This window comes from Cervus elaphus, chromosome 16, assembly GCF_910594005.1.
Source record: "Cervus elaphus chromosome 16, mCerEla1.1, whole genome shotgun sequence".
Lineage (NCBI taxonomy): Eukaryota > Metazoa > Chordata > Mammalia > Artiodactyla > Cervidae > Cervus > Cervus elaphus.
The window spans coordinates 2,550,626-2,575,377 of NC_057830.1; the positions used below are offsets into that span (position 1 = coordinate 2,550,626).

Sequence of the window (24,752 nt, forward strand, 5' to 3'; positions counted from 1 at the left end):
TACCATGCTCACATTACGGCAAACAGCTTTCCAAAGCAGCCCTGCCTGACGCATCCTAGGTATGAACCTAAGGACCACAAGATGGCAGTGATCTTTTATCTGGGAACAGATCTCTCCATCAAACATCTTGGTTAAAAAAAAAAGAATCCATATCTCTTTCCAATCTCGTCCTGTGACTTTTTTCCCCTTGTTATTTTAGACATCTTAGATTCAGGCAGCTTTGTTACTTTCCAGAGTGCTAAAAAGGGTAAAGATGACTATCAGTTCTTCCCAGTTTATTTCAAAGATTTTATTAAACACTTCTAATCTGTATATATTGGACTTGCTATACAAGTATGATACTTTATGGGCTTCCCTGGTGGCTTAGCAGTGAAGAATTCACCTGCAATACGGGAGATGCAGGGGACACGAGTTCATTCCCTGGGTTGGGGAGATCCCCTGGAGGAGAGCATGGCAACCTGCTCCAGTATTCTTGCCTGGAGAATCCCAGGGACAGAGGAGCCTGGTGGGCTACAGTCCGCAGGGTCGCACAGACACAACTAAAGACAACTTGACTAAGGTGACTGAGCTCACATGCACACATGATACTTTATAGAGGTTTTTTTTTTTAAAGGCTAAGAAAAGTTTGGAAAAGTAAACAGACTATAATGGTAGAGGAAATCTGAGGGAAATCCCAATGAAAGAGAATGAGGTATCGAAACAAATTGTAGAGTAGTAGTAATTAAAATTATGTGACATCAGCTTAAAAAGAGACTAAACACAGAAACTCAAAACACAAGACTAGCCTAGCCTTTGGTTCCTGCTTTCTCTGCCTGACAAGCTCTCTCCCCGGTTCTTACCTTGGATGCAAAGAGTTTAGCTCTTCAACCCCCTCAATTCCCAGCACATTGTTGTCATCGGTCTGCACAGGGCCCTCCCACGTTTTATTTTCTCTTCTCATTCCTGACCCCTGCAACCATTTCTCTTTCTTCAGATGCCCCCACTCTAATATGCTTGGTATAAGTCTTTGAGTAGGGAAGTAAGGTTATTTTGTGTGTGTATGGCTTTTTCAACATATAAAAGGTGTTGTGCTATAGATCCTGTCCTAGTTAACTTTTTTAACTCAGTACTTTGTTTTAAACTAGTATTTCTATTGCTATGTATACATTTGATTCACTGCTTCTTACACAGTATTTCAGAGTATATTCTGTTACCAAACTCAAGTTTAGCTGCTTGCAGCTCAAAAGGCAATATTTCAAGAGGCAAATGTCAACAGAAAGGAATGATGTTTTAATCAGAAAATCTGGCAATCTGGCAAGAAAGTATACTCATGTTTGAAGACCAACTCCAAAGATTCTGCTCAGCTGTGACAGTTTTTTGGGCTTCATAGATGGCTCAGTGGTAAAGAATCCACCTGCAATGCAGGAGATGCAGGTTCGATCCCTGGGATGGGAAGATTCCCTGGAGAAGGAAATGGCAACCCACTCCAGTATTCTTTCCTAGAAAATCTCATGGACAGGGGAGCCTGGTGGGCTACAGTCCACAGAGTCTCAAAAGGGTCAGAGTCAGACACAACTTACCTACTAAACAACAGCAGTTTTTAAAGGAGAAGGGGGGAGTGTGTCAGTGAATCACGGAGGCAGGAGGTTCAGTTCTGCATCTTTCTCCATTGTGTGCAGACTGGCTGTCTTTCTTGAGATGTTATCTTGCCCACATCATTTGCCTATGGGATTTCTAAAGCGGCTATTAGATGTAGAGACCTAGTCATTCTTTTTAAAAAAAAAAATTTTTGTTTCATATTGGAGTATAATTCATTAACAATGTTGTATGAGTTCCAAGTGTGCGGCAAAGGGATTCAGTGACACATATATAGGTATCCTTTTCGAATTATTTTCCCATTTAGGTTATTACAGAATATTGAGTGGAGTTCCCTGTGGAGCTGGTCATTCTCTAAACTGCTTAATTCTTCATTCTTGCTTCTTTTTATCCACAGCTTAGGCAAGAATCAGTAGGTTAGGCAAGGCATGGTGTGCATTTAGGGGAGCACAATTTAGGAGTTAGGTTAAGCTGCCTAGTGATCTCATTCCTATAATTGTTATAGGTTCCTTTAAAGTTAGAGGGGGACAGAAATAGGCAAACAGGAAAGGGGCATAAGTCAATTCAGTCACTCAGTCGTGTCTGACTCTTTGCAACCCTGTGAACCGCAGCACGCCAGGCCTCCCTGTCCATTACCAACTCCTGGAGTCCACCCAAACCCATGTCCATTGAGTCAGTGATGCCAGCCAGCCATCTCATCCTCTGTCATCCCCTTCTCCTCCTGCCCTCAATCTTTCCCAGCGTCAGGGTCTTTTCAAATGAGTCAGCTCCTCACATCAGGTGGCCAAAGTATTGGAGTTTCAGCTTCGACATCCGTCCTTCCAATGAACACCCAGGACTGATCTCCTTTAGGATGGACTGGTTGGATCTCCTTGCAGTCCAAGGGGCTCTCAAGAGTCTTCTCCAACACCATAGTTCAAAAGGATCCATTCTTTGGCGCTCAGCTTTCTTTATAAACTGCTGTCAATTCCCGATTGTCAAATATCATTCCATTTCTATGGGATCAGGGGTGAAGGTCCATGTTCTGTAATTTCACCATGCAGACACAGAGCACCATATTCTCAGAGTGAAATATGTCAACACGAGTCTGTAGCACCTTTGATGACAATCTTAGTTGCCTGCTTATGTATATGGGCAGAGCAAGCTACAGTTATTTTGATGCCCACAAGATACAGTTTATTATGAGCAATAATGTTAATCCCATTCTCTTGAAGCCAGTTCTTGGAATTGTGCTAGCCAGACGTGCAAGACTGCTCAAGATGGAGCAGCTTAGGTCAGGGCTACAATCCGGTCATCACACAGTTTTTTCCCTCTGGTCCTAGTTACAGTATCTGTAAAACAGTTCAGGAACGTGCATCAGACACTCCGTCTGTGACCATTGTCTTAATCATCAACTGCTTTTTTGTACTTAGTTGGGGGCAGGGGCGGGGCGGGGCCTGCAGGGTTCTGCTGGGTTCAGCAGTGCTGCAGTGAACATCCTTTTTCATCTCCCTTCGCAGATCTGCGTGAGCATTTATCTGGTCTGTTTCTCAGAGCTGAGCTGCTGGGTCAAAGGGCATATGCATATTGAATGTCCTTCTGTCTCACGGCTCCTCAGAACGGCTCTACTATTCACACCCCCGCTAGCACTGCATGAGGATTCTCTCATTCCACATCCTCATCAATGTTTGGTATTACTCACCTCTAAAATGTGCCATTTTTGAGGGGTATAAAGCGGTATCTCATTACTGTTTTATCTATAATTCTTCTGAATATGATGATATCTAAACAGCTATTCAAATGCTTGCTGGCCGTTTGCGCTTCCCATCTGTGAATTGCCTGTTCCTATCTTTTGCATTTTCTCAATTTTCCACTTGGGTTTTCCTGTCTATTTCTTGTTGGTTTTTGTCTGCAGTGTACTTCTTTGAGCAATAATGAACTTTAGTGGGTTTTGAACAGGAATCCTTTATTCTGATATAGTCAGATTCATTACAGTTTCACTTTACAGTTATATATCTTAGTTCACAAAAACATTGTTGCATATTTCGTCCCCTTGGTTTTACAGGTTTAACTTTTACATGCTTTAATCTCTCTGGAATCTGCCTTTATATGTGATGCCTTGATAGGTCTTTTTTATGATCTCTGACAGGAGTAAAACTAACTTCCCTTATATTTAGCTTTCTCTTCTGTACCTTTTCCATGTGGTAGAAGAGATGCTAATGAGAATTGAAATAGTCAAGGGCAGATATCAATGGGAAAAAATGGTGGAGAATCAAATTCAGATAATCTCACACAGCCTACTGTCATAAGGACTGTAAGAGGCGCACACACTCTTTGCCAGGCTCTTTGTTCTCATCATTTTTATCTTCACAAAAGCCCTTTGAGGAAAATACTATCATTTCTGCTTAACTGATGAGCAAACAAGGCATAGAACGGTTATGTCTTGCCCACCGTCACACTCTGGAGTAAGCTCTTTCTGAACCCAGTGCTCCCTCAACCACGATGAAACACTCTCAGATGCCTTCACTCGGTTTTACTTTCACATTGTATCCTTGGCATTTATCAAAGGTTGAAACTTACGCGAAGAACATTCCTGTTCTTGTCTCCTTTGCCAAGTAGTTTGGCTATTAAATTGTAAAATGTCACTTTATTTTTTTTTTTTTAGCATCTGCCATGTGCCAGGGACTAAGTGCTTGAGACTATAACATTCAAGATGGTTCCTGCCCTCAAAGAGCTCTCTTAGCAGGACAGTGGGAGGCGAAGTCTCTTTGCGGCGACTACTATGGGCTCTGCAGTAAAACCTCCTGAGTTCAGATGCAGCTTCCTCTGTACTAGCTCTGTGACCTTGAGCAATTTGCTTTCTAAGCCTCATTTTCTCATCTACAAAATTAAAATAATAATAGACCCAGTACACAGGGTTGTTGTGAGGAAGCGTTATAATAATGCATACAAAGAGCTGAGTGGTGTGCTTGGTATTCTGTCAGTAGAATGATAAATACCATCATTTTTATGAGATAAGCCAATGATTGCAGTAGAAAATGCTCTGATATAGGCATGCTTAAACTTGGGGGCTTCCTTGGTGGCTCAGACAGTAGAGAATCTGCCTGCAAATCCCAGGAGACTGGGATTTGCTCCCTGGTTTGGGAAGATCCCCTGGAGAAAGGAATGGCTACCCACTCCAGTATTCTTTCTTTTTTTTTAATTTATTATTTTTTTTTTGGAAAGATAATTGCTTTACAGAATTTTGTTGTTTTCTGTCAAACCTCAACATGAATCAGCCATAGGTATTGCCTGGGAAATCCCACGGACAGAGGAGCCTGGAGGGCTACAGTCCATAGAGTCGCAAAGGGTCAGACACAACAGAAGTGACTAAAAAAGAAAACTGTGCAGAGAGAAAAAGTGTCTAAGTTAGATGGAGAGGAGAAGGTGGAAAGGATTTCAGGGCATGCTTCCCAATGGAGTTAATCTTCACATTTCCTTGACTAAGGATTATATGTTAGTTATTTTTAGATTTCAGTTCCGAGAACAATTTTCTCTCTTTGGACAAAATGGCATGCTCCCTCTTACTGGTTAATAAGATTTACATAACCTATTTATTTCCTATCCTGTAATGACCAGGAAGTTTGAAGTCAACTTTAATGCTTTATTTAATGAGATTATGTAAGCCTAGAGTTTGATAAAAATCTTTGATTATTTTTAACTTCCCTTTAAAATTTTAAAACTGTGATTATAAAAGAGTCTTTTTCTTTCCAGGCACCATTAGTAGGCGAAAGGACTTCCCATACAGGATACCATTAAATATGGTCCCCAAAACAAAAGTTAAAAGAACTGTGAGTATAAAAGGTAAATTAACCAGTGCCATTTTTATTTCTTATTTCACTGTGTGTTTCAAACAAAAGTCAAGTATTCTCATGATTTTCCCATTTCTCCTCTTCTCATCTCCGTTGTATAGACAGTGGGGGACTCCGGGAGTACCCTATTCCTGTTCTCACCTCCACTTCCCCAGGCACACTTTCAGCTCTCTTCTTCCAGGGGCTTGATTTCATGGAGAGTCATGCTCCCATGGTGTAGGGTGGGGGCTGTCGCTGGCCCAAAGCCTTCTCTAATATGAGAGTGCAGCTGCGTCCGGATTTAAAGGACTTTCTATGATCCAAGTGGGCAGACTCAGTCCAGAAACAGTTGCATGCCCTGCAAATGGCCCCAGGAAAGCAGCTCTGGGGCCACTTGTAGAACTGGTGTCTTTAGTGGGCTTTATCCCTGGCCTCCAGCCTCTAAAAATTCAAGGACTTATCATCACAATAATAGAATGTCCTGACTACATTTTATCTCAGATAAAAGCTTGGAGTCACAGGATGTTAGTGCTGGAAATGACCTTCCTAAGCACGCCCCTCTCTGCTGTTGGATATATAAGAGAGTGGTTTTCCCAGGTCTCACGATGAGGTGTAGACAGCCCTCATAGCACTCACAGTGTTCACAGTTCAGACTCTTGGCTTTGCATTGGGGAAGTGATTGATTCATAGGGCTTACAATACCTAAAGCTATCACGGTGAACGGCAACTAATTTGCCTTTTCCAGGATGCTATAATTCACACACTGTATTACACCATCTTACCTCCATGTTACAGTGGTTTGTTTATGCCTGGTGTTTCTTTAAATACAACTTCCTAATCAGATTTTTTTTCCTCTCCCCAGTTCTGAGAAGAAATTCAACTGCTTAGATTAAAAAGTAAAGAATAAGGATGGTTGCTATTATCTCCATTGAAAATATACCATTACTCAGAAGTTGATAAAAACGGAGTGTATTTACTTTGATTTTTTTGTTTGTATGCTTGTTTGTTTGTTTCAGGACTGCTTATAGGCGAGATCATGTCTGCAGTTCTGAGTCAGGAAGGCATTGATATTCTTACCCACCTCCCCAAAGGAAATGCAGAGGCGGAACTGATGAGTGTCGTTCCAGTATTCTATGTTTATCACTACCTGGAAGCAGGAAATAATTGGAACATCTTTTCTACGAACTCATTAACTCAAAAACAGAAACTGAAGACAAAATTAAAAGAAGGTAAAAGAAAATCTGTTTCACATATTGTACATTAAAATCGTGTGTTTTTTTAAGCTAAAAGTTTGATTAAACTAATATTTAAGTTATGAATTACACAAAACCTTAGTTGTAAAAACATTTCAGCCAAAAAAAAAAGTCACGAGGTGGACTCTATTACACAAATAAATACTGTTTGCTGGAGCGTTTTGGCTTAACTTACTGAAACGCCTGGATCAGAGACAAGACACCTGCATTCCAAACTCTACAGAGCACTTCCTTCCTTCTTGAATGAGCTCAGAATGTTCTACTTGATAATTCCCAGTTCAAGCGACTCATATACTTCCTTCAAGAAGTTCAGTGTTGGCCACAGAGCACATGTTTGCTGCCCAGCACCAAAGGAAGTTTACCTTTCCCAGGGGCTAATGATGCACTGAGTAGAGATGGGCGTCACTGAAGTACTGTGTTCTTTTCCTGATGCCTCTTAGGGATGGTGAGCATCATGTCCTTCAGAAATGCTGACTATTCTTACAGCATGTGGAAGGGTGGAAGTGCTAGTACTTGGTAAGTAGAAAGTTTTGACTTGTATTTTCACATAGTAGTGAACTAAAGAATAACAACTTTAACGGACGCTCCATCCAGCGGCTCAGGCTGAAAAGCCTAGTCATCTTTCACTTGCAAGCCTCATCTGATCTAGCAAATACTTTTGGCTGCACCTCCAAAATATATCCTGACTGCTGTTGTGTTGTTTAGTCACTAGTTCCTGTCAGACTCTTTGTGACTCCATGGACTGCAGCCCACCAGGCCCCTCTGTCCATGGGACTTCCCAGGCAAGAATACTGGAGCCGGTTGCCATGTCCTTCTCCAGGGGATCTTTCTAAATCAGGGATTGAACCCATGTCTCCTGCATTGGCAGGTGGATTCTTTACCTCAGAGCCACCAGGGAAGCCCTGAGCTTGACGACTCCTCACTAACACCAACACGCCACCCGGGTCCAAGCCATTCTCACCTCTGACGTGGATTATGACCCTAGCCCCCTCTGGTCTTTCAGCCCCAACCCTGTCTCGCCTTCATCTGTACTCAGCACAGCAGACAGAGTGAACCTGTTAGACCATGAGTTTGGTCACATCACTCAAAATGGTTCAGAAGCGTCCCATCTTACCCAGGGTAAAAACCAGACTTCTTACTATCATCTACAAGACCCGACATGATCTAGCGGCACCTCACCTCTCTGACCACGTCCCCTGCTACTCTCTCACTCCACCCGAGCCCCACTGGCCTTCCTGCTGCTCCTTGAACATGCTGACCATGCTTCCACCTGAGAGCCTTTGCACTGACTGCCCACTGTCCCCTCTCTTCTGGGGAACACTCTCCTCCAGGTGTCAGCAAGGCGGGCTCCCTCCTCTCCCTCAAGCCTTTACCAGAATCACCTTCTCAGTGAGGGCTCTAGTAATCATTCTATCTACAGTCACACCCCATTCCAGTACCTCATATCCTTCTCCGCAGCTTTACTTTTTCCTATTCTCCTAAAAATTTATCCCTGACAGTCTCCTTATCTCAGTTGTTGTCTGTCTGGTCACTAGAATGTAAGCTCCACACGGGCAGTTTCAAGCATTCCTAGTGCCTGGTATTGTAGGTGCTGAGTAAGTACTTATTCAGTGAGGCATGATACCTTCCAAAATCCTGATGATTTGAGGGAAAGACGGTCTCAATGAATAAATCTGTATTGTTTTTGTTGTTGCTGTTCAGTCGCTAAGTTGTGTCCAACTCTTTGCGACCCTATGAACTGCAGCACTCCAGGCTTCTCTGCCCTTCACTATCTCCTGGAATTTGCTGAAATTCATGTCCACCGAGTTGGTGATGCTATCTAATTACCTCATCCTCTGAAGCCCCCTTCTCGTTTTGTCTTCAGTCTTTCCCAGCAACAGGGTCTTTTCCAGTGAGTTGGCTCTTCACATCAGGTGGCCAAAATATTGGAGTTTCAGCTTCAGGATCAGTTCTTCCAATGAATATTCAGGGTTGATTTCCTTTAGGATTGACTGGTTTGATAACCTTGCAGTCCAAGATCTATTTTCAGAAAATACTGCCGTGCTATGACAAAATATTTACTAAAAACACTGCAACAGGTGCTTTGTAGTTGCTACTATATGAAACACTTTAACAGGTTCACAACCTAGAATAACTGTCTTTTAGATTATGGCCTTTTATTATGGAAAGTCCCCAGGATTTCATCCTTGACCCTCATTTTCTAGACTTGTGCAATCTCACGTTTGCCCATGATGTTCATAACTCCTATGCAGACGATGTTCTAACCAACGTCTCAAGGCCTGGCTTCTTTCGTGAACTCCAGATCCACATTTCCAGGGGGCCTAGAAGCCGAAAGCCCTTCAAACACACTCCCTGCCAGATCCATTCTTCTGTTCCCCCGTTCTCTTCATCGGTGCACAGCGATACTCTGGGTTTTGTCCCCTGCTGACCAAGTGTGACTCCTCCCTTTCCTTCTGGCTGTAGAGCCAATCAGTCACGAAGTGTCACAGATTGTACGTTAGAGGTGGGTCTGACCCTGTGTGAGTGACACATTTCAGTGCGGCGACCAGAGGAGAGCACCCAGGAGGCAGGGAGTGGGGGTTGATGCAGACTGGAGACGACCGCGTCAGGAGCTGGAGACAGGCGTGCCTGGAGAACAGAAATCCCACAAGAAGATGCAGCGGCCTCTCAGGAAACCCCTAGAGCCTCTCAAGATTTTGGGCAAGACTGAGTGCTTGGTGTTCAGTCAGAAACACACAAACACTTGGACACAACCACCCTAGGCCCAACTCCATGAGTGCCTAGAAAGACATATACATACATATATATATGAAAATGGCCAGCACCTGAATACCCCCCAAAATTTTTTTAGAAATACAGGGAAGATTAAAAAAAAATTAAAGAGAATAATATTCACTTTAAAAAGAAGAAGAAAAGCAGAATTTTACAGTACGGGAGAGAGTCAAGCGGTCTGAGTCTCAAGGGTTTCTGGCCCCCGCGCTGCTGAGTGAAGGGATCAGAGAGGAGGAGAGGAGGCATAAGAGGCACTTGGGGTCATGAGGCAGATCCCCTTGGACAGTCTTTGCGGGACATGAGTAGAGACTGAGCTTGTTGGTTTATTTTTGGCTGTGCCCAGTCGTTGCGTCTGCGAGCAGGCTCTATCGAGCCGCAGGGAGCGAAACCAGCTCTCCAGGGGAGGTGCGGGCTTTCTCACTGGAGGTGCCTCTCCTGCTGCAGAGCTCGGGCCCTCGGGCACGTGGCTCAGTCACTGTGGCTCAAGGCTCAGCAGTCCCGAGGAATGTGGGATCTTCCGGGGCCAGGAACCAAACTTGTGTCCCCTGCGACGGCAGTTGGGTTCTTCATCACTGGACCGCCAGAGAAGTCTCCTGAACTTGTTTTTTGACTAAGTAATCATGATAAGTAAAGCTTCCTTGAGAGGTGGCGAGTTCTCCATCAATGGCGTGACTCAAGGGGAAACGAGATAAACACCCCCACGGGTTATTAGGGAAGAGAAGTCAGACCTCAGATGGGAATTTAGATCAGATAATTTGTACAAATTTTCAATCTAGAATTTTATAATGTTGCTCTTCAGTATCTCATGTTTGTGAGTCAGTGTTTTAACGCTAAACTATTTGTTTCAACGCTATTGTCTCCAACTTAGAGAATTATTTCTGTATCATCAGGCATCAATGTTCAGCTTGTATGCAGGCTAACAATGCTGCAGTCACAGAAGAAGTGTTGCTTACATTTGGTTGTTTTTGGAGATCTTCCTGATATCTTCCCTGATGTTTTGAAATAGTAACATCTTACTTCAGAATTGCATATTTTAAAATGTTTTCTTTTCAAGAATAAACACTGTGTGAACTAAAACACTGCAGGTTGAAAGCCAAAAGGGCTTCAGTGTCTAAATGTTTATTTATTTGACTTTCGTCCCAAAGGTTAACAGCCTTTGCTCTAAGAGTACTTGGACAAATAAGTAAATATGTAGATCAGAACCAAAATTCAATTTGTAATTCTTTATTGTGGCTGCTTGAGCAATGCCAACTAGAAAATGGATCTTTCAAGGAAAATTCTGACTATCAACCCGTGAAGTTACAGGTAAGGAAACCAAATGCACAGATGAACAACAGTTTGATTTAAAAGTCTGAGTTGTGTTCTTGTTCATTTTTAGAAGAATGGAAAAAAGAGGGGAAAATATATGCAATCCTGCAAGAAACTTCTCCTGTGTACAGGCAAAGAATTTGAGAGGTCTTCTCATCCTGTTATTCAGATAATTCAAGATAGGTCAGATGAGTAAGACCTTAGACATCTGGTGTAACAGGTGTTAGGGGGGTCACAGAGCACAAGTGCTAGAGCTCCCAGAAGGGGCAAAATGGGCTCTTTTGTCTACAAACACTTGGTACGAAATCTGCACTTGAACTTCAAGGCCTTCTCATAGGTCAAGGCTGCAAGATGTTGTTGTGAAAGATGGAAGGGATCCTACGTACACTCTGTTAGAAAGAAGATTAGAGTTAATTTATCAAGAAGTATAACAAAGTATTGTTTGATATTGGAATCCACTTACATGTTTAAATTGCAAAATCTCTCCAAAATACTGCTACAGCATCTTCCACTCCTAGAATGTATTTTTTAGGACCCAACAGCTTTCATTTATTTATTTATTTTGCCTGCCCCGATCCAATCGCTTTCATGTCACGAGTGGCCTTCCTGGCTGACTGGGGTCCCATAATTAGGACCGATTAGGACTCCCACAAGAAATGAGGGCAACTGACATCATCTAGGTGCTATTTGAAAAGTAAGATACTACAATTTTTTTTTAATCCTACCCATCTATCCAGCTATTCATATCCATTCAACAACCATTCACTGAGCACCCAAAATGTGCAAGGGCCTCTTTGGGGGACTGTGAGGGAGGAAGAGTGGGAAGAATGGATCAGAGAGCATCCTTGCTGCAAAGGAGCTCACACACTGGCAGAGAGAGCAGGGTACAAATACTAACAACTCTAAGCAAGATTTGAGTTTATGTGTTCATTTATTTATTCAATAAATATGTACAGAATGTGCACAAAGTGCTACCTTGTAGGGATATAATAGTGAACAAAACAGGTATGGTCACTGAGGCCATGGTGATTGTTACCATCTAGCAGAAAAGTCAGACATTAAGTGATTTCTAGTGTGTGATTCACATTAAGAAAAGGTCAATACGGTTTCTTTGAAAGCAGGAGCTCTCACTTAGATTGGGGAAGTTGAAAAAACGATTTGACCAGGTTCCTAGGAGCTAGGTAGGAGGGAGGCAGGCAGAGTGTTCCAAGTAGTGCAAGCAGCATGCCTGTTATCTTGAAGTGGAGAGACGGTGGTTTGTTCAAAGAGCTGGAGCCTAGAGGACTCAGCGGTGAGTGACACAAAGCTGGAGAGATGAGTAGAAGGTCATTTCCTGGGAGGTCTCAGAAACACTGCCTTGGAATGTCACTTCCCTAAGAGGAGAAAATACGGGAGGACAGAGGAAGAATAGTGCTTTGTAGAGGAAGTGGCATTTTAACATGGTCTTGAAGGAGAAGGTGAACTTGAATGTGGTGAAGAGGTATGAAGTGGAGCTCCAGGGTGGAGAGGTGGAGGAGAGAAAAGCAAGTGAAAGCATGTAAAACGCAGAGCTTTGAGAAAACGCCAGGGGTCCAGCTGGAGTGCATGAAAGGAGAGAGAGGGAGGGGAGGCCAAAGTGGAGAGCCAGGCCAGGTCATTTCATTTGAAAGACACCATTTCACTCTCCTTTTAAAACATTGCTTATTTTTAGGGGACCTTGCCTGTTGAAGCCCGAGAGAAGACTTTGTATCTTACAGCCTTTGCTGTGATTGGAATTAGAAAGTCTTTTGACATATGCCCCATGGAGGTGAGTGTTTTCTTTCTCCAACACCCATTGTCTATTTCTGTACCATATTCAGGGAATGGAGAGGGGGATAGGACAGGGGGCTTGAAAATAACCTGAACTCCAGAATTTAAGGAATTCAGAAGTATGATAGATACTAAAGAGCATTTAGTCCAACCCACTCATTGACAGCTGAGAAAACTAGGGCCTGTAAGGAAGGTGAGTTTAATTGTCCCATGTCACAAGATACTGAATTGTAAATCTGTGATTAGAATAAATAACTTCTGATTGTGATGAGAAGATGACCCCATGTCCCCGGGATCCTACTCTTACCCCTGCTAACTCTGACACTACGTGTGGGACTGCTCTTTTATTAAATGGAATCCATTCAGTACTGTTCTGTCACTCAGTCGTGTCCGACTCTTTGCGACCCCATGGACCGCAGCACACCAGGCCTCCCTGTCCATCACCAACTCCCAGAGCTTGCTCAAACTCATGTCCATTGAGTCAGTGACGCCATCCAGCCATCTCATCCTCTGCCTTCCCCTTCTCCTCCTGCCCTCAGTCTTTCCCAGCATCAGGGTCTTTTCCAGAGTCAGCTCTTCCATCAGGTGGCCACAGGATGGAACCACATGAAATGCTGAGCGCTAAAGTGCTCTGTGTCTCAGAACCGCTAAGGACACCCCCTACCACGTTCTCTGCCTGGGGTTGTGCTGTTTCATTTGCTTGGAAGCTGAGGGGAGAAAGGAGAGGATCCACTTAAGTGAGTCAACTTGGAAGATTCTAAAGATTAACAGAAATGAGATCCTGATCTGGGAAGTAACTTAGACCTGTCTTTCAAACCAGCTGACAGAACCAAGATGGAAAAACCCGAGGGGACTGGTAGGACTTGAACCACAAAATGAAATAAGTTTTTAGTTTAGTTCAGGAGAATTGTTATATGTGTGTGTTGTTACTGTTTAGTCGCTAAGTTGTGTCTGACTCTTTTGTGACACCATGGACTGTGGCCTGCCAGGCTCTTCTGTCCATGGGATTTTCTAGGCAAGAATACTGGAGTGGGTTGTCATTTCCTTCTCCAGGGGATCTTCCTCACCCAGAAATTGAACCTGCATCTCTGCATCAGCAGGTGGATCCTTTAGCACTAAGCCGCCAGGGAAGCCCTAAATATGTATATATATGCATGCATGCATGCTGTCACTTCAGTCGTGTCTGACTCTTTGTGACCCTATGGCCTATGGCTTGCCAGGCTCCACTGGCCATGGGATTCTTCAGGCAAGAATACTGGAGTGGGTTGCCATGCCCTCCTCCAGGGGGTCTTCATGACCCAGGGATCAAACCTGCATCTCTTACATCTCCTGTGTGTGTATACACATATATATACACATGTGGGGCTTCCCGGTGGCTCAGTGATAAAGAATCTGCTTGCAAAATGCAGGAGACACAGGAGACATGGGCTCAGTTCTCAATCAGCCAAACACACACACACACACAGACACACACACAGACACACACACAGACACACACACACACAGACACACACACAGACACACAGACACACACAGACACACACACACACAGACAGACAGACACACACACACAGACACACACAGACACACACACACAGACATACACAGACACACACAGACACACACACACAGACACAAACAAACACACACACAGACACACACACACAGACACACACACACACACACAGACACACACACACAGACACAAACAAACACACACACAGACACACACACACAGACACACACACACACACACAGACACACACACACACACAGACAGACACACACACACAGACACACACACAGACACACACACACACAGACACACACACACACAGACACACACAGACACACACACACAGACATACACAGACACACACAGACACACACACACAGACACAAACAAACACACACACAGACACACACACACAGACACACACACACAGACACAAACAAACACACACACAGACACACACACACAGACACACACACACACACACAGACACACACACACACACAGACAGACACACACACACAGACACACACACAGACACACACACACACAGACACACACACACACAGACACACACAGACACACACACACAGACATACACAGACACACACAGACACACACACACAGACACAAACAAACACACACACAGACACACACACACAGACACACACACACAGACACACACACACACAGACAGACACACACACAGACACACACAGACAGACACACACAGACACACACACAGACACACACACAGACACACACAGACACACACACACACAGACAGACACACACACACACAGACACACACACACACAGACACACAGACACACACACACACAGACATATATATATATATATATATATATGTGGTGGCACTAGTGGCAAAGAACTGACCTGCCAGTGCAGGAGACTTAGGAGATGCGGGTTTGATCCCTGGGTTGGAAAGATTCCCTGGAGGAGGGCATGGCAACTCACTCCAGTATTCTTGCCTAGAGAATCCCATGGACGGAGGAGCCTGGCAGGCCATAGCCCACAGAGTCGCAAAGAGTCAGACATGCCTGAAGCAACTTAGCATGCATATATATATATATATATATATTCAACAAGACAAAATAATCAACAAGGAACATTGCCCGTGCCTGGTGGTATGTGAGTGAGAGACAGATGCAGCTGGCGAGAAGGTGCCAGACGAGGAGTAAGGAGGATTGCACCATACAGCCTCCTCATCCACTTATCCAAAATAACTATTTCAGTTGTCGCCAAGCAGAGGCATAGAGATTATTTTCCCAGGAATCCTTGGGATCAAAAAGCACTTTGGCAGCTTGGCTCTTTTTTTTTTTTTTTTGCCGCTGATGGTTTTATTTAGTAAAACTTTTGAAAATGTGACTCTGTCTCAACTCTGCTGGGTGGAGCAGGATGAAGAAAGCCATGTCTATACTTGATGCTTCTTCCCAGAGGCCAGGTCTGACATGGGAAGCAGAAACTAAATGGAAAAACCTCTACCCAGGAGGGAGGCTTCAGAAGCAAAAACTTAAACCGATTTGGACAATCTTATTTTCATTTTCCAGGTTACCCTCTGCTCCTTCTCCCAGAAGGATTTGCTTCAGGGAGCCACCATCCATTTCCACTAAGTCATTTCCCTTTCTACCTTTCGTCTTGCCTGAAACCTGGGATGGTACAACCTGGGGGTAGATCCCATCAGTTGATAGGTCAAATCTTGTCAAAGAAGCTCAGGTATCTTCTGCTCTTGTTTCCAGAAAATCAGCACGGCTGTAAGTAAAGCTGACAACTTTCTGCATGAAAATGCCCTCTCAACCCAGAGTGCTTTTACACTGGCCATTGCTGCTTACGCTCTTTCCCTAGGAGATAAAGCACACCCACAGTTTCGTTCAATTGTCTCTGCCCTGAAGAAGAAAGCTTTCGTCAAAGGTATGACTTGTTTCTGACATTTGTTCAGCAAGTGTCTGATAAGCACGTTGTTGAGTCGCTCAGTTGTGTTTGACTCTTTGGACCCCATGGACTGCAGCACACCAAGGTTCCCTGTCCTTCACTATCTCCCGGAGTTTGCTCAAACTCACGTCCATCGAGTCAGTGATGCCATCCAACCATCTCATCCTCTGTCGTCCCCCTTTCCTCCTGCCTTCAATCTTTCCCAGCATCAGGGTCTTGTCCAAGGAGTCAGTTCTTCATATCAGGTGGCCAAAGTATTGGAGCTTCAGCTTTAGAATCAGTTCTTCCAATGAATATTCAGGGCTGATTTCCTTTAGAATTGATTTGTTTGATCTTCTTGCTGACCAAGGGGCTCTCAAGAGTCTTCTCCAGCACCACAGTTCAAAGTTCAATTTTTTGGCACTCAGCCTTCTTTATGGTCCAAATAAACAGGTAGCATCCGCTAATTCTGGGAAAGCGTGGGGGCATGCAAAGTAGAGTGAGACAGAATCCCTGCTCTCAAGGAACAAAGACCTCACAATACAATGTAATAAGCACTGTTATAAGTCCTGCTATTCATTTATTTAGTCACTCATTCACCACATATTTATGCATTCCTTAATTCAACAAATGTGTATGGAGTACCTCCTATGTACCAGGCTTTGTTCTAGGCTCTGGGAATAAAGCAAAAGACAAAAAAGAAAAAAGTCCAGGCCTTCATGAAATTTATATTCTGTTTAGTGAGAGAACATGATCAATAACTAAAACATTGCATATAGTGACTATTCAGTGATATAGTAACCTGTTTAGTGATGACTGATATGAAGAAAAATAAAGCAAGGAAGGGAGAGAAAGTGAGGGGATTGGTTGTAATTTCAAACAGGATGGTCAGGCTTAAGCCTCATTGAGAAGATGGTATTTCAGTCAAGACCTGAAGGAAGTGAGGAAGCAAACCCGTGGCTTTCTGAAAGGGTATTTCCTGACAGAGAGACAGTTTATGAAAATGCCTGAGGCAGGAGCTGGCCTGGTGCTCCAAGGAAGGAAGGCAAGGAGCTCCGGTGACGAGAGAAGTGGGGTGGGGGCAGGAGGGTGTCAGGGGAGGAAAAGGTGAGGGGGCGCCGTGCAGGACCCGGGCGGCACCGGAGCCCTGCAGGCCTCCTGCACGCAGCGTGGGATGTGCGCACCACGGGCGAATGCAGGCTGAGATCCAGCTTTTGCTCCACTACCCCAACCACGCTCCCTGGTTTGGGTCGGCCTCTACGCAGGGCAAGCAGTGCCTGAGTCTGATTCATATCAAGGTCCTCTGGGGGCCAGTGGGATTCCCCAGAACCTTAACTTTCACTTCAGTGAGAAGGGAAGTCATTGGAGGCCTTTGAACAGAAGAGTGCATGACCTAGCTTATATTGTACCAGGCTGACCCAAAGCCATATGTTTCATTTTGAAGAATAAAGACATTTCTTCCTATGGGTCAAGAGTAAAGAAATACAGAGGAGTAGTGGTCATTGGCCAATGTGCCTTGACCGGCACTGGCGTGGTTGGGTACTTCTGAGCCCTCTCCTGGCTGAAGTTTCCTAAAAGTTTAATAAATACTACATGAGGTTTATCACCATCTACAAAATTGGACTTCTGTCATCATTTAAAAAATGACTGAATCTCAACATATACTTCAAAACCACTTCTATAATACTTTTCAAATAACACAAAAGAAATATCTTGGGTATTGTAAGAGATGAATCGTAAAATAATAGAATTTAAGAGCTAGAAGGGAATGTATTAGTTCACATAATATTTGAACTGAAACTATCTTTAGAAACCAAAACCTTCATTCCAAAAAAAAAGCCTTCAAGAGGGAGGGAAAACATTTTGTCCCTCAAGTCAAACAAGCAAGGTAATTCTGAGTTGTAAACAGATACATCAGAATTTTGAGGGCGGGGGGATGTTGGAGTGATGGAGTTGGAGGTTGAGGTTAGCAGATGAAGAACTGTTACATCCAGAATGGATAGCAACAAGGTCCTACTGTATAGCTTGGAAACTATAGTCAATATCCTATGATAAACCATAGATATAGATGTATAAAGCTTCCCAGGTGGCTCAGTGGTGAAGAATTCACCTGCCAATGCAGGATACATGGGTTTGATGCCTGGGTTGGGAAGATCACCTGGAGTAGGAAATGGCAACCCACTCCAGTACTGTTGCCTGAGAAATCCCATGGATGGAGGAGCCTGGTGGGCTACAGTCCATGAGGTCGCAGAGTTGGACACAACTGAGTGACTGAACACAGCACACACACAGCACAGAACAATAAAAACCAAATACAATCTAGAAACTAATTTATGAAAAGTGCCACCTATATGAAACTGTCTTTAGGGTTTTAAATTGGGAGGAGATAGAAGAGTTAAGGTTTGGGTGTGATCTCAAAATTTCCGAACTGTGGTTTTTTTTTCTATCAAGGAGAAACGTTCTCTAATTTTTTTGGTAGTGTCAATAATAACAATAAGTGTATATGTATATATATATATATATATCTGGCGCTTTCTCATTTATAAAAACATTTACATTTGGTATCTCACTTGAGTTTCACCGCAAGGAAAAAAGCACTGTCTACACTTCAGGGAACTGAAAGAATCACAGAATGAAAAGAATCCATCCAAGTTTACAGGTCTGTTAGTAGCCGAGTAGAGACTAGAACCTGGGTACTGTTAATAATTCCAGTTTCCTGCCGTTTCCATTCTACCATACAAAAGTATGTGTAGTACATGTAGATGTTCCATGCTGACTTTCCTGAATAAAGACAAACAGCCTTGTTTTTTTATTTTTATTTTTATCGAAGTATAGTTGATTTACAGTGTTGTGTTGGTTTCAGGGGTACAGCCAAGTGATTCAGCTATCTATCATCTATCTGTCTGCCTGTCTATCTATCTGCTCATATTTAGATTCTTTTCCATTATAGATTAAAACAGCCCTGTATTAAGAGATCTTGTTCGTATTGGTCACCTTGAGAAAATTCTTCTTCCAAAAGAATATGAAACTTTTGAAAACCAGAAGGCCACTGCCAGAAGAAACTTCTAGAAACCTGCTAGAATTGCTATGCCAAATTCACGTTTTTCATGATATTTACCAGTGTGATTTGTTGATGTTTAGGTAATCCACCCATTTACCGCTTTTGGAAAGATGATCTTCAGCAGAAGGACAGCTCCGCACCTAGTGCTGGCACAGCTCGTATGGTGGAAACCACAGCCTATGCCTTACTCACCAGTCTGAACTTGAAAGACATGAACTACGTGAATCCAGTCATCAAATGGCTATCAGAAGAGCAGAGATATGGAGGTGGCTTTTATTCAACCCAGGTAATGCTTCTTTCTCTCATGTTATCTTCCTGGAGATATTTCTAGTGCCTCCCACACCACATATTCCACACTCCTTCTGGCCTCCATGGTTCTGTCACCAAACGAGCACACTAAAGGGATGAATAAATGACTAGAATCAAGGACCCCAAGGAACATCTGCATTGACACCCTTCTCATGCAGAGGCGAAACTCAGCTCCAGGAGTTTCGTTCACAGAGTTAGTGGCAGAACCAACATCAGAACTCACACCTCCAAACTCCAAGCCCAGAACTTCCTTTACGATTCTCAGTTACCATGAAGGGCTAGGAGAGTTATCAGCAATTATATTAATCCTATATAAGAAACAGTGGCAAAAAAAAAGAAAAAAAGAAACAGTGGCTGCCACGTAAACAAAGGCACTGATGTTCCTTTCCACAATACTAAATGAAAAGTAAGAGGAATACCAATTATTAGCATGTTTATTTGTCTACCTACCAATGTAAACTCATTGGAATATGTGTATTTTGCATTATAACTACCATGTCGTTGTATAGTGTACATCTACACTCAGGTTTATCTCAAGTGTTAGCATCTTCCCTGTTCCTTGGATGCTTGGGCAATGACAGGGTGTGTGTGTATGTATATAAAATTTAGAGCTAAAGGTGTCCTTCAGGGTGATGTCAGTGATCATCTAATTCTAATCAGGGGGAGGAAATGGGTTTCACCATAGGTACAACTGGAGGCTTAGAGAAAAGAGGACACCACTAATGAGTGCTGGGAGACATGGGAGAGAAGGTAGCCACAAATTTGCTCTCTCTGATTCAACCACATCTCCCAATTCTGTAGATGAGGAAGACAAGCTCTAGAAAAATTAAGTTCATCCCACTAGTGGTAAAAAGAACCTGCCTGCCAATGCAGGAGACATAAGAGACATGGCCTTGATCCCTATGTGAGGAAGATCCCCTGGAGGAGGGCATAGCAATCCACTCCAGTATTCTTGCCGGGAGAATCCCAATCACAGAGGAGCCTGGCAGGTTACAGTTCATAGGGTTGCATAGAGTTGGACATGACTGAAGCGACTTAGCACTCATGCACACATTTATTCCTTCAGCAAATAATTGTTGAATAACTACCACGTGTATACCTGCTAAATGTAATGGATGCCAAGAAAGATGTACTATTGCCCCCAAGAATCTCACATCGCAGTGGGGGGATGCCCGTGATAAACTCTACATAAAGTATTACCAATTGAGAAGAATGCTCTAAGGAGCAGAAGGGAAGAACATTGAAACAGAATCATGAGAAGGGGGAGATTCTTTATGTCTTCACTGTGGGGCTAGTTAAGCTTAGATGTGAGGATGGGAAGGAGATCCACAGTTGTGCGAGGAGTTGGAGGCATTCTGGAAAGCATGACTTGCCTGAGGTCACATGCTCAAGACCCATGGAGAACCCGGATATGAGCCACACTGCCTTCATACTTACTGGTAGAGGGAGACTCTTCTTCCTCCTCCACACAGGGGCCCTTAACTAGTTCCACTCAGTCACCTGGAGTTTCATCACAGGCGATGCTTACTCACCTTCTCATAGGAAAGTGTATTTGTAAACAGGGGGTATGTAAATGAGTAAACCTATGTTTGTACCTTGCTGTTTGTTGATAGGATACAATTAATGCCATTGAGGGCCTGACAGAGTATTCGCTCCTGGTTAGAAAACTCCGCTTGAACATGGATATCAAAGTGTCTTACAAGAATAAAGGTGACCTCTACCATTATAAGATATCAGAGAAGTATTTCCTTGGGAAGCCAATAGAGGTAAATAAAGAATTTTTTCAAGTAATATTTTATAACTGGATGGGACCTTCGAGACAATCTGTTCTGCCCTTCTTATACAAACCTAAGATGAGTGCCTACCATGTCCTAGGCAGGGATGCCCGCTCTGTCCTGGGCACTGAGGATCCAGAGGTAAAGCACAAAGAGCCCTTGTCCTGTAGAGGGGACAGTCGTTGCAGCAAACAGTGAAGACTGAGGTCTTCGCTAGGTTCACGGAAGGACACGGGGAGCCTCCTGAGCCAGGCTGAGAGTTGAGAGCCGTTTTTCAAATGCATCCAAATGGGCAGGATGAATCTGGAAGAATCAGAAGGAGTTAGCCAGGCGAAGAGAATAGCACACACAAAGCTTGGACAGCAGAGTAAGAGAGAAGACGCACTTGGGAATCTGCCAGTGGGTCCAGCCGACCCCGGACACAGGCATGCTGTGGCCACGCTGGAGATGGTCTGCAGGTCGCCCAACAGCCTATCCCGTGTCCTTTGCTACTACTGGGTTTTTAAAAATGAAAATCCTGATGGCCAACGAGAACTTCCCGAGGGAAAAAGTACTCTGGAAAAACAAGGTTCCGCATCAGTAATAGTAGCTATCGGTATACAGATGCTGACATGTATTTTTTTTAATTACCACATTTTAGATTATTTAAGGTATATTTAAACATACAAATAACTGGAAATAGTTGTTACTGTCCATAGCCTTTTGTGCAAAGTAAATAAGCATGAGGAATAGTACTGAATGCAAACATCTTTCCAGGCACCTCTCAATGACGACCTCGTCGTCCTAACTACTGGACAAAACAGTGGCTTGGCTACAGTGCATGTGAGTATTTTGTGGAGAACAACTTGATTGAGGTTATATGTCAGCTAATAGTAAGTGATCTAAAAGAAGGAGACTTTGCCACAAAGTTATAGAAATCTGGGCTTGGGTAACCATAACTGAGGTAAGAGTCATTTATCATTCTTTCTGGTTATCTTGATAGCTATCCCCACAGTTTCTTTTTGAAAATGGCTGTTAATCTTCATATGTGTGTGTATTTCTAGAAATTATATATATGTATATGCATATAGGTGTATAGAGATAATTTTTATGCTTACATGTATATGCATATGACGTGTGTATGTATGTATACATTCACACGTATATACATGGATGCTGAGGTTAGTAACAGTCACATCTCATTTATCCAGCATCACTCCTGACTAATGTGTATATGTAAGGGCTTAAGTGTCTTCTATTTTTAGCCACAGGCTGCATGGACACACATAAACAGTTTAGAAAATCTAAGCTGTAACTGCCAAATGCCTAAAATAATACAAATGACATATTCTGAGCATAAATTAACATTAACATTAACATATTCTGAGCATAAATTAACATTCTCCTGATTATTTAATTGTGCACTCCTCTTTAGAACGTTTATTCCTTCAAAGACTGTTTATAAGATTGCATGCGGGTGGGAAGATGGACGGTCCACTGTTCTGTCACTTCTGGTTGCCCTCACTACACCTACTTCTGGCAGCAGCCCTGCCCGTCCATGCACACCTATAATTTGTTGTTACCACAGTGGTTTGTGGGCTGGAGAAAACCATACTTCATGACCTTGTGATGTTCTATGTAAAAATAAAGTGTACAGGCACAAGGATGAAAGTCTTAAAAACTTTCCTGCAGAGTGAGGTGCTCAGATTTGACTGCGTGGAATTTGGACCAAAGTTCTGCCTGGAGAGAGATCATTTTTATCTTACTTTGGGCTTCTCAGTTAGTCTCAAATTGTGGAGTTTGCCAAAAGTCCAGCTGCTGGGAAAATGGGTCTTTAATGCATCCCATTTGCACTGGGTGATAAAAATACTTGCATCCGGTTTTCAGCCTCAATGCTGCCATAATACCTTTTACACTCCCCATTTTAAACAGTCTCCTTGTTTACTTGTCCCAATATAGGTAAAAACTGTGATTCACAAAATCAGTACCTCGGAGGAAGTTTGCAGCTTCCATTTGAAAATTGAAACCCAGGAAATTGAAGGTAAAACAGCATGATTTACACTATAATGTTGGCTAAGCAAAAAGAATGCTGAAGAGCTTCTCTGATTAGGAAAAATCTGCTAAAGTAATTTCTCATTCAAATTCTTTAATAGGTTGACATCTGAGTAAACATAACTGCCATTTATTATAATAGAGGTAGCTCATTAATAACAGCTGGAAACTGAGACTAAAGAACAATATCTAGGTTAAATGTATCCACTGTTGATCCAAAAATTGTTCTGACTAAAAAAACTTTTAAAAATGTAACTAGGATCTAGAGAAGTGAGATGGGGTGGGTGTTGGGAGGTTCAAGGGAAAGGAGGCAGGTATACTTATGGCTGATTCATGTTGCACGACAGAAGCCAACACAATTTTGTAAAGCGATCATCCTCCAAACAAAAGTCGATTAAAAATAAAAGCTAAGAAAAAAGAAAAAGAACGTAACTAGGGACTTCCCTGGTAGTCCAGTGGCTAAGGCTTTGCCTGGTCAGTCCCTGGTCAGTGAACTAAGATCCCACATGCCTCGCAGCCAAAAAAATGAAACATGAAAGTGAAAAAAAAAAAACAAAACAAAACAGAAGCAATATTGTAACAAATTCAATAAAGTCTTTAAAAGGAAAAGAAGAATGTAACTAGCAGTAGGGGCCTAATTTCAGAACCTTGAATGTCTGTTAATAGTTTTATGTCTGTGCTCCATTCCCAAGCCCTGAATTTCTCTCATCACTCTGTTGGGCTTCTATCCCATACCCTTTCTGTATCCCTAGGAGTCTGGCAAATGCACATCTCCCTGTCTCTACCTTCAGCTTGGTCTCTTCAGGACCAATGAGTCTCTCTTAATGCGCCTGTCTTTTCTCTACATGTGGCCCTCACATCCCTCTTCTGATGGGCTGGTTCTCCTGTCCCAGTCTAGAAGCAAGGCCACTTGCACACCCCAGTCCTCCTTGACCCATGGCCTTGGGACCAGGGTGCGTGCTGTTCCTCTGCCCTGATAGCTTCTGTTTGTGACTCAGCGTCCTCTTCCTGCAGGAAATTTCCAACTGCCAGAGAATCTAGATATGGGCGCCTCCTCCCTGCCACCTCCCCCAGACACGTTACCAACACAGATCTGCCTTAAATGACTCCTTCCTTATTAAGTTCTTGGAGAGCAGAGAACTGTTCTAATGATTTCAAACAGTTCCTGGATTGCCAGGAGCCAACTGACCACTCCATTAAAACCAGAATTTCCATTAAAGTCATCAAAAGTGCCAACTTCCAAATCTCAAATCATTTTTAAGTGTGTTCAGAGGCCTGCTCATTAATGATTCTGTTCTGACATGTTCCAGAACAAGCTAAAAATAGCTTACTCTTATTTTTGTTTGTTTGTCTGTTGTGTGTGCCAGCCTCCAGCTACAGCAGCTCAGAATACAAGCGCATCGTGGCCTGCGCCAGGTGAGCCCGTCTCCACTGGGGGACAGTAGATTTCAGGGCTTTGCTTCTGCCAGAGTATTCCCTCTCCAAATCTTTTTGAATGATAAAGATGTCCAGAAGATGTGAAATTGTTCACTTTTTTTAAAATGTGAAATATTTTTAAACAGCTACTTACTCTACAAAACAGTTTTATTTTGCTCATATACACTTTTTTCTCCCATTTTTGGCCTT

The 24,752-nt window shown here is 43.1% G+C and overlaps 1 protein-coding gene across 1 annotated transcript in view; it reads left to right on the plus strand.

Annotated features, from left to right (window-relative positions):
- The window catches only part of LOC122672998 (complement C5-like), an 86,922-nt gene that overhangs the window by 47,312 nt on the left and 14,858 nt on the right, over positions 1-24,752 (plus strand). The window contains exons 23-33 of the mRNA XM_043870523.1: positions 5,308-5,397; positions 6,401-6,613; positions 7,078-7,153; positions 10,555-10,714; positions 12,408-12,503; positions 15,779-15,950; positions 19,092-19,297; positions 20,934-21,086; positions 21,852-21,917; positions 23,034-23,115; positions 24,494-24,542. Of these exons, the coding sequence (XP_043726458.1) occupies positions 5,308-5,397; positions 6,401-6,613; positions 7,078-7,153; positions 10,555-10,714; positions 12,408-12,503; positions 15,779-15,950; positions 19,092-19,297; positions 20,934-21,086; positions 21,852-21,917; positions 23,034-23,115; positions 24,494-24,542 (1,363 nt within the window). The remainder of the gene's footprint in view (positions 1-5,307; positions 5,398-6,400; positions 6,614-7,077; positions 7,154-10,554; positions 10,715-12,407; positions 12,504-15,778; positions 15,951-19,091; positions 19,298-20,933; positions 21,087-21,851; positions 21,918-23,033; positions 23,116-24,493; positions 24,543-24,752) is intronic.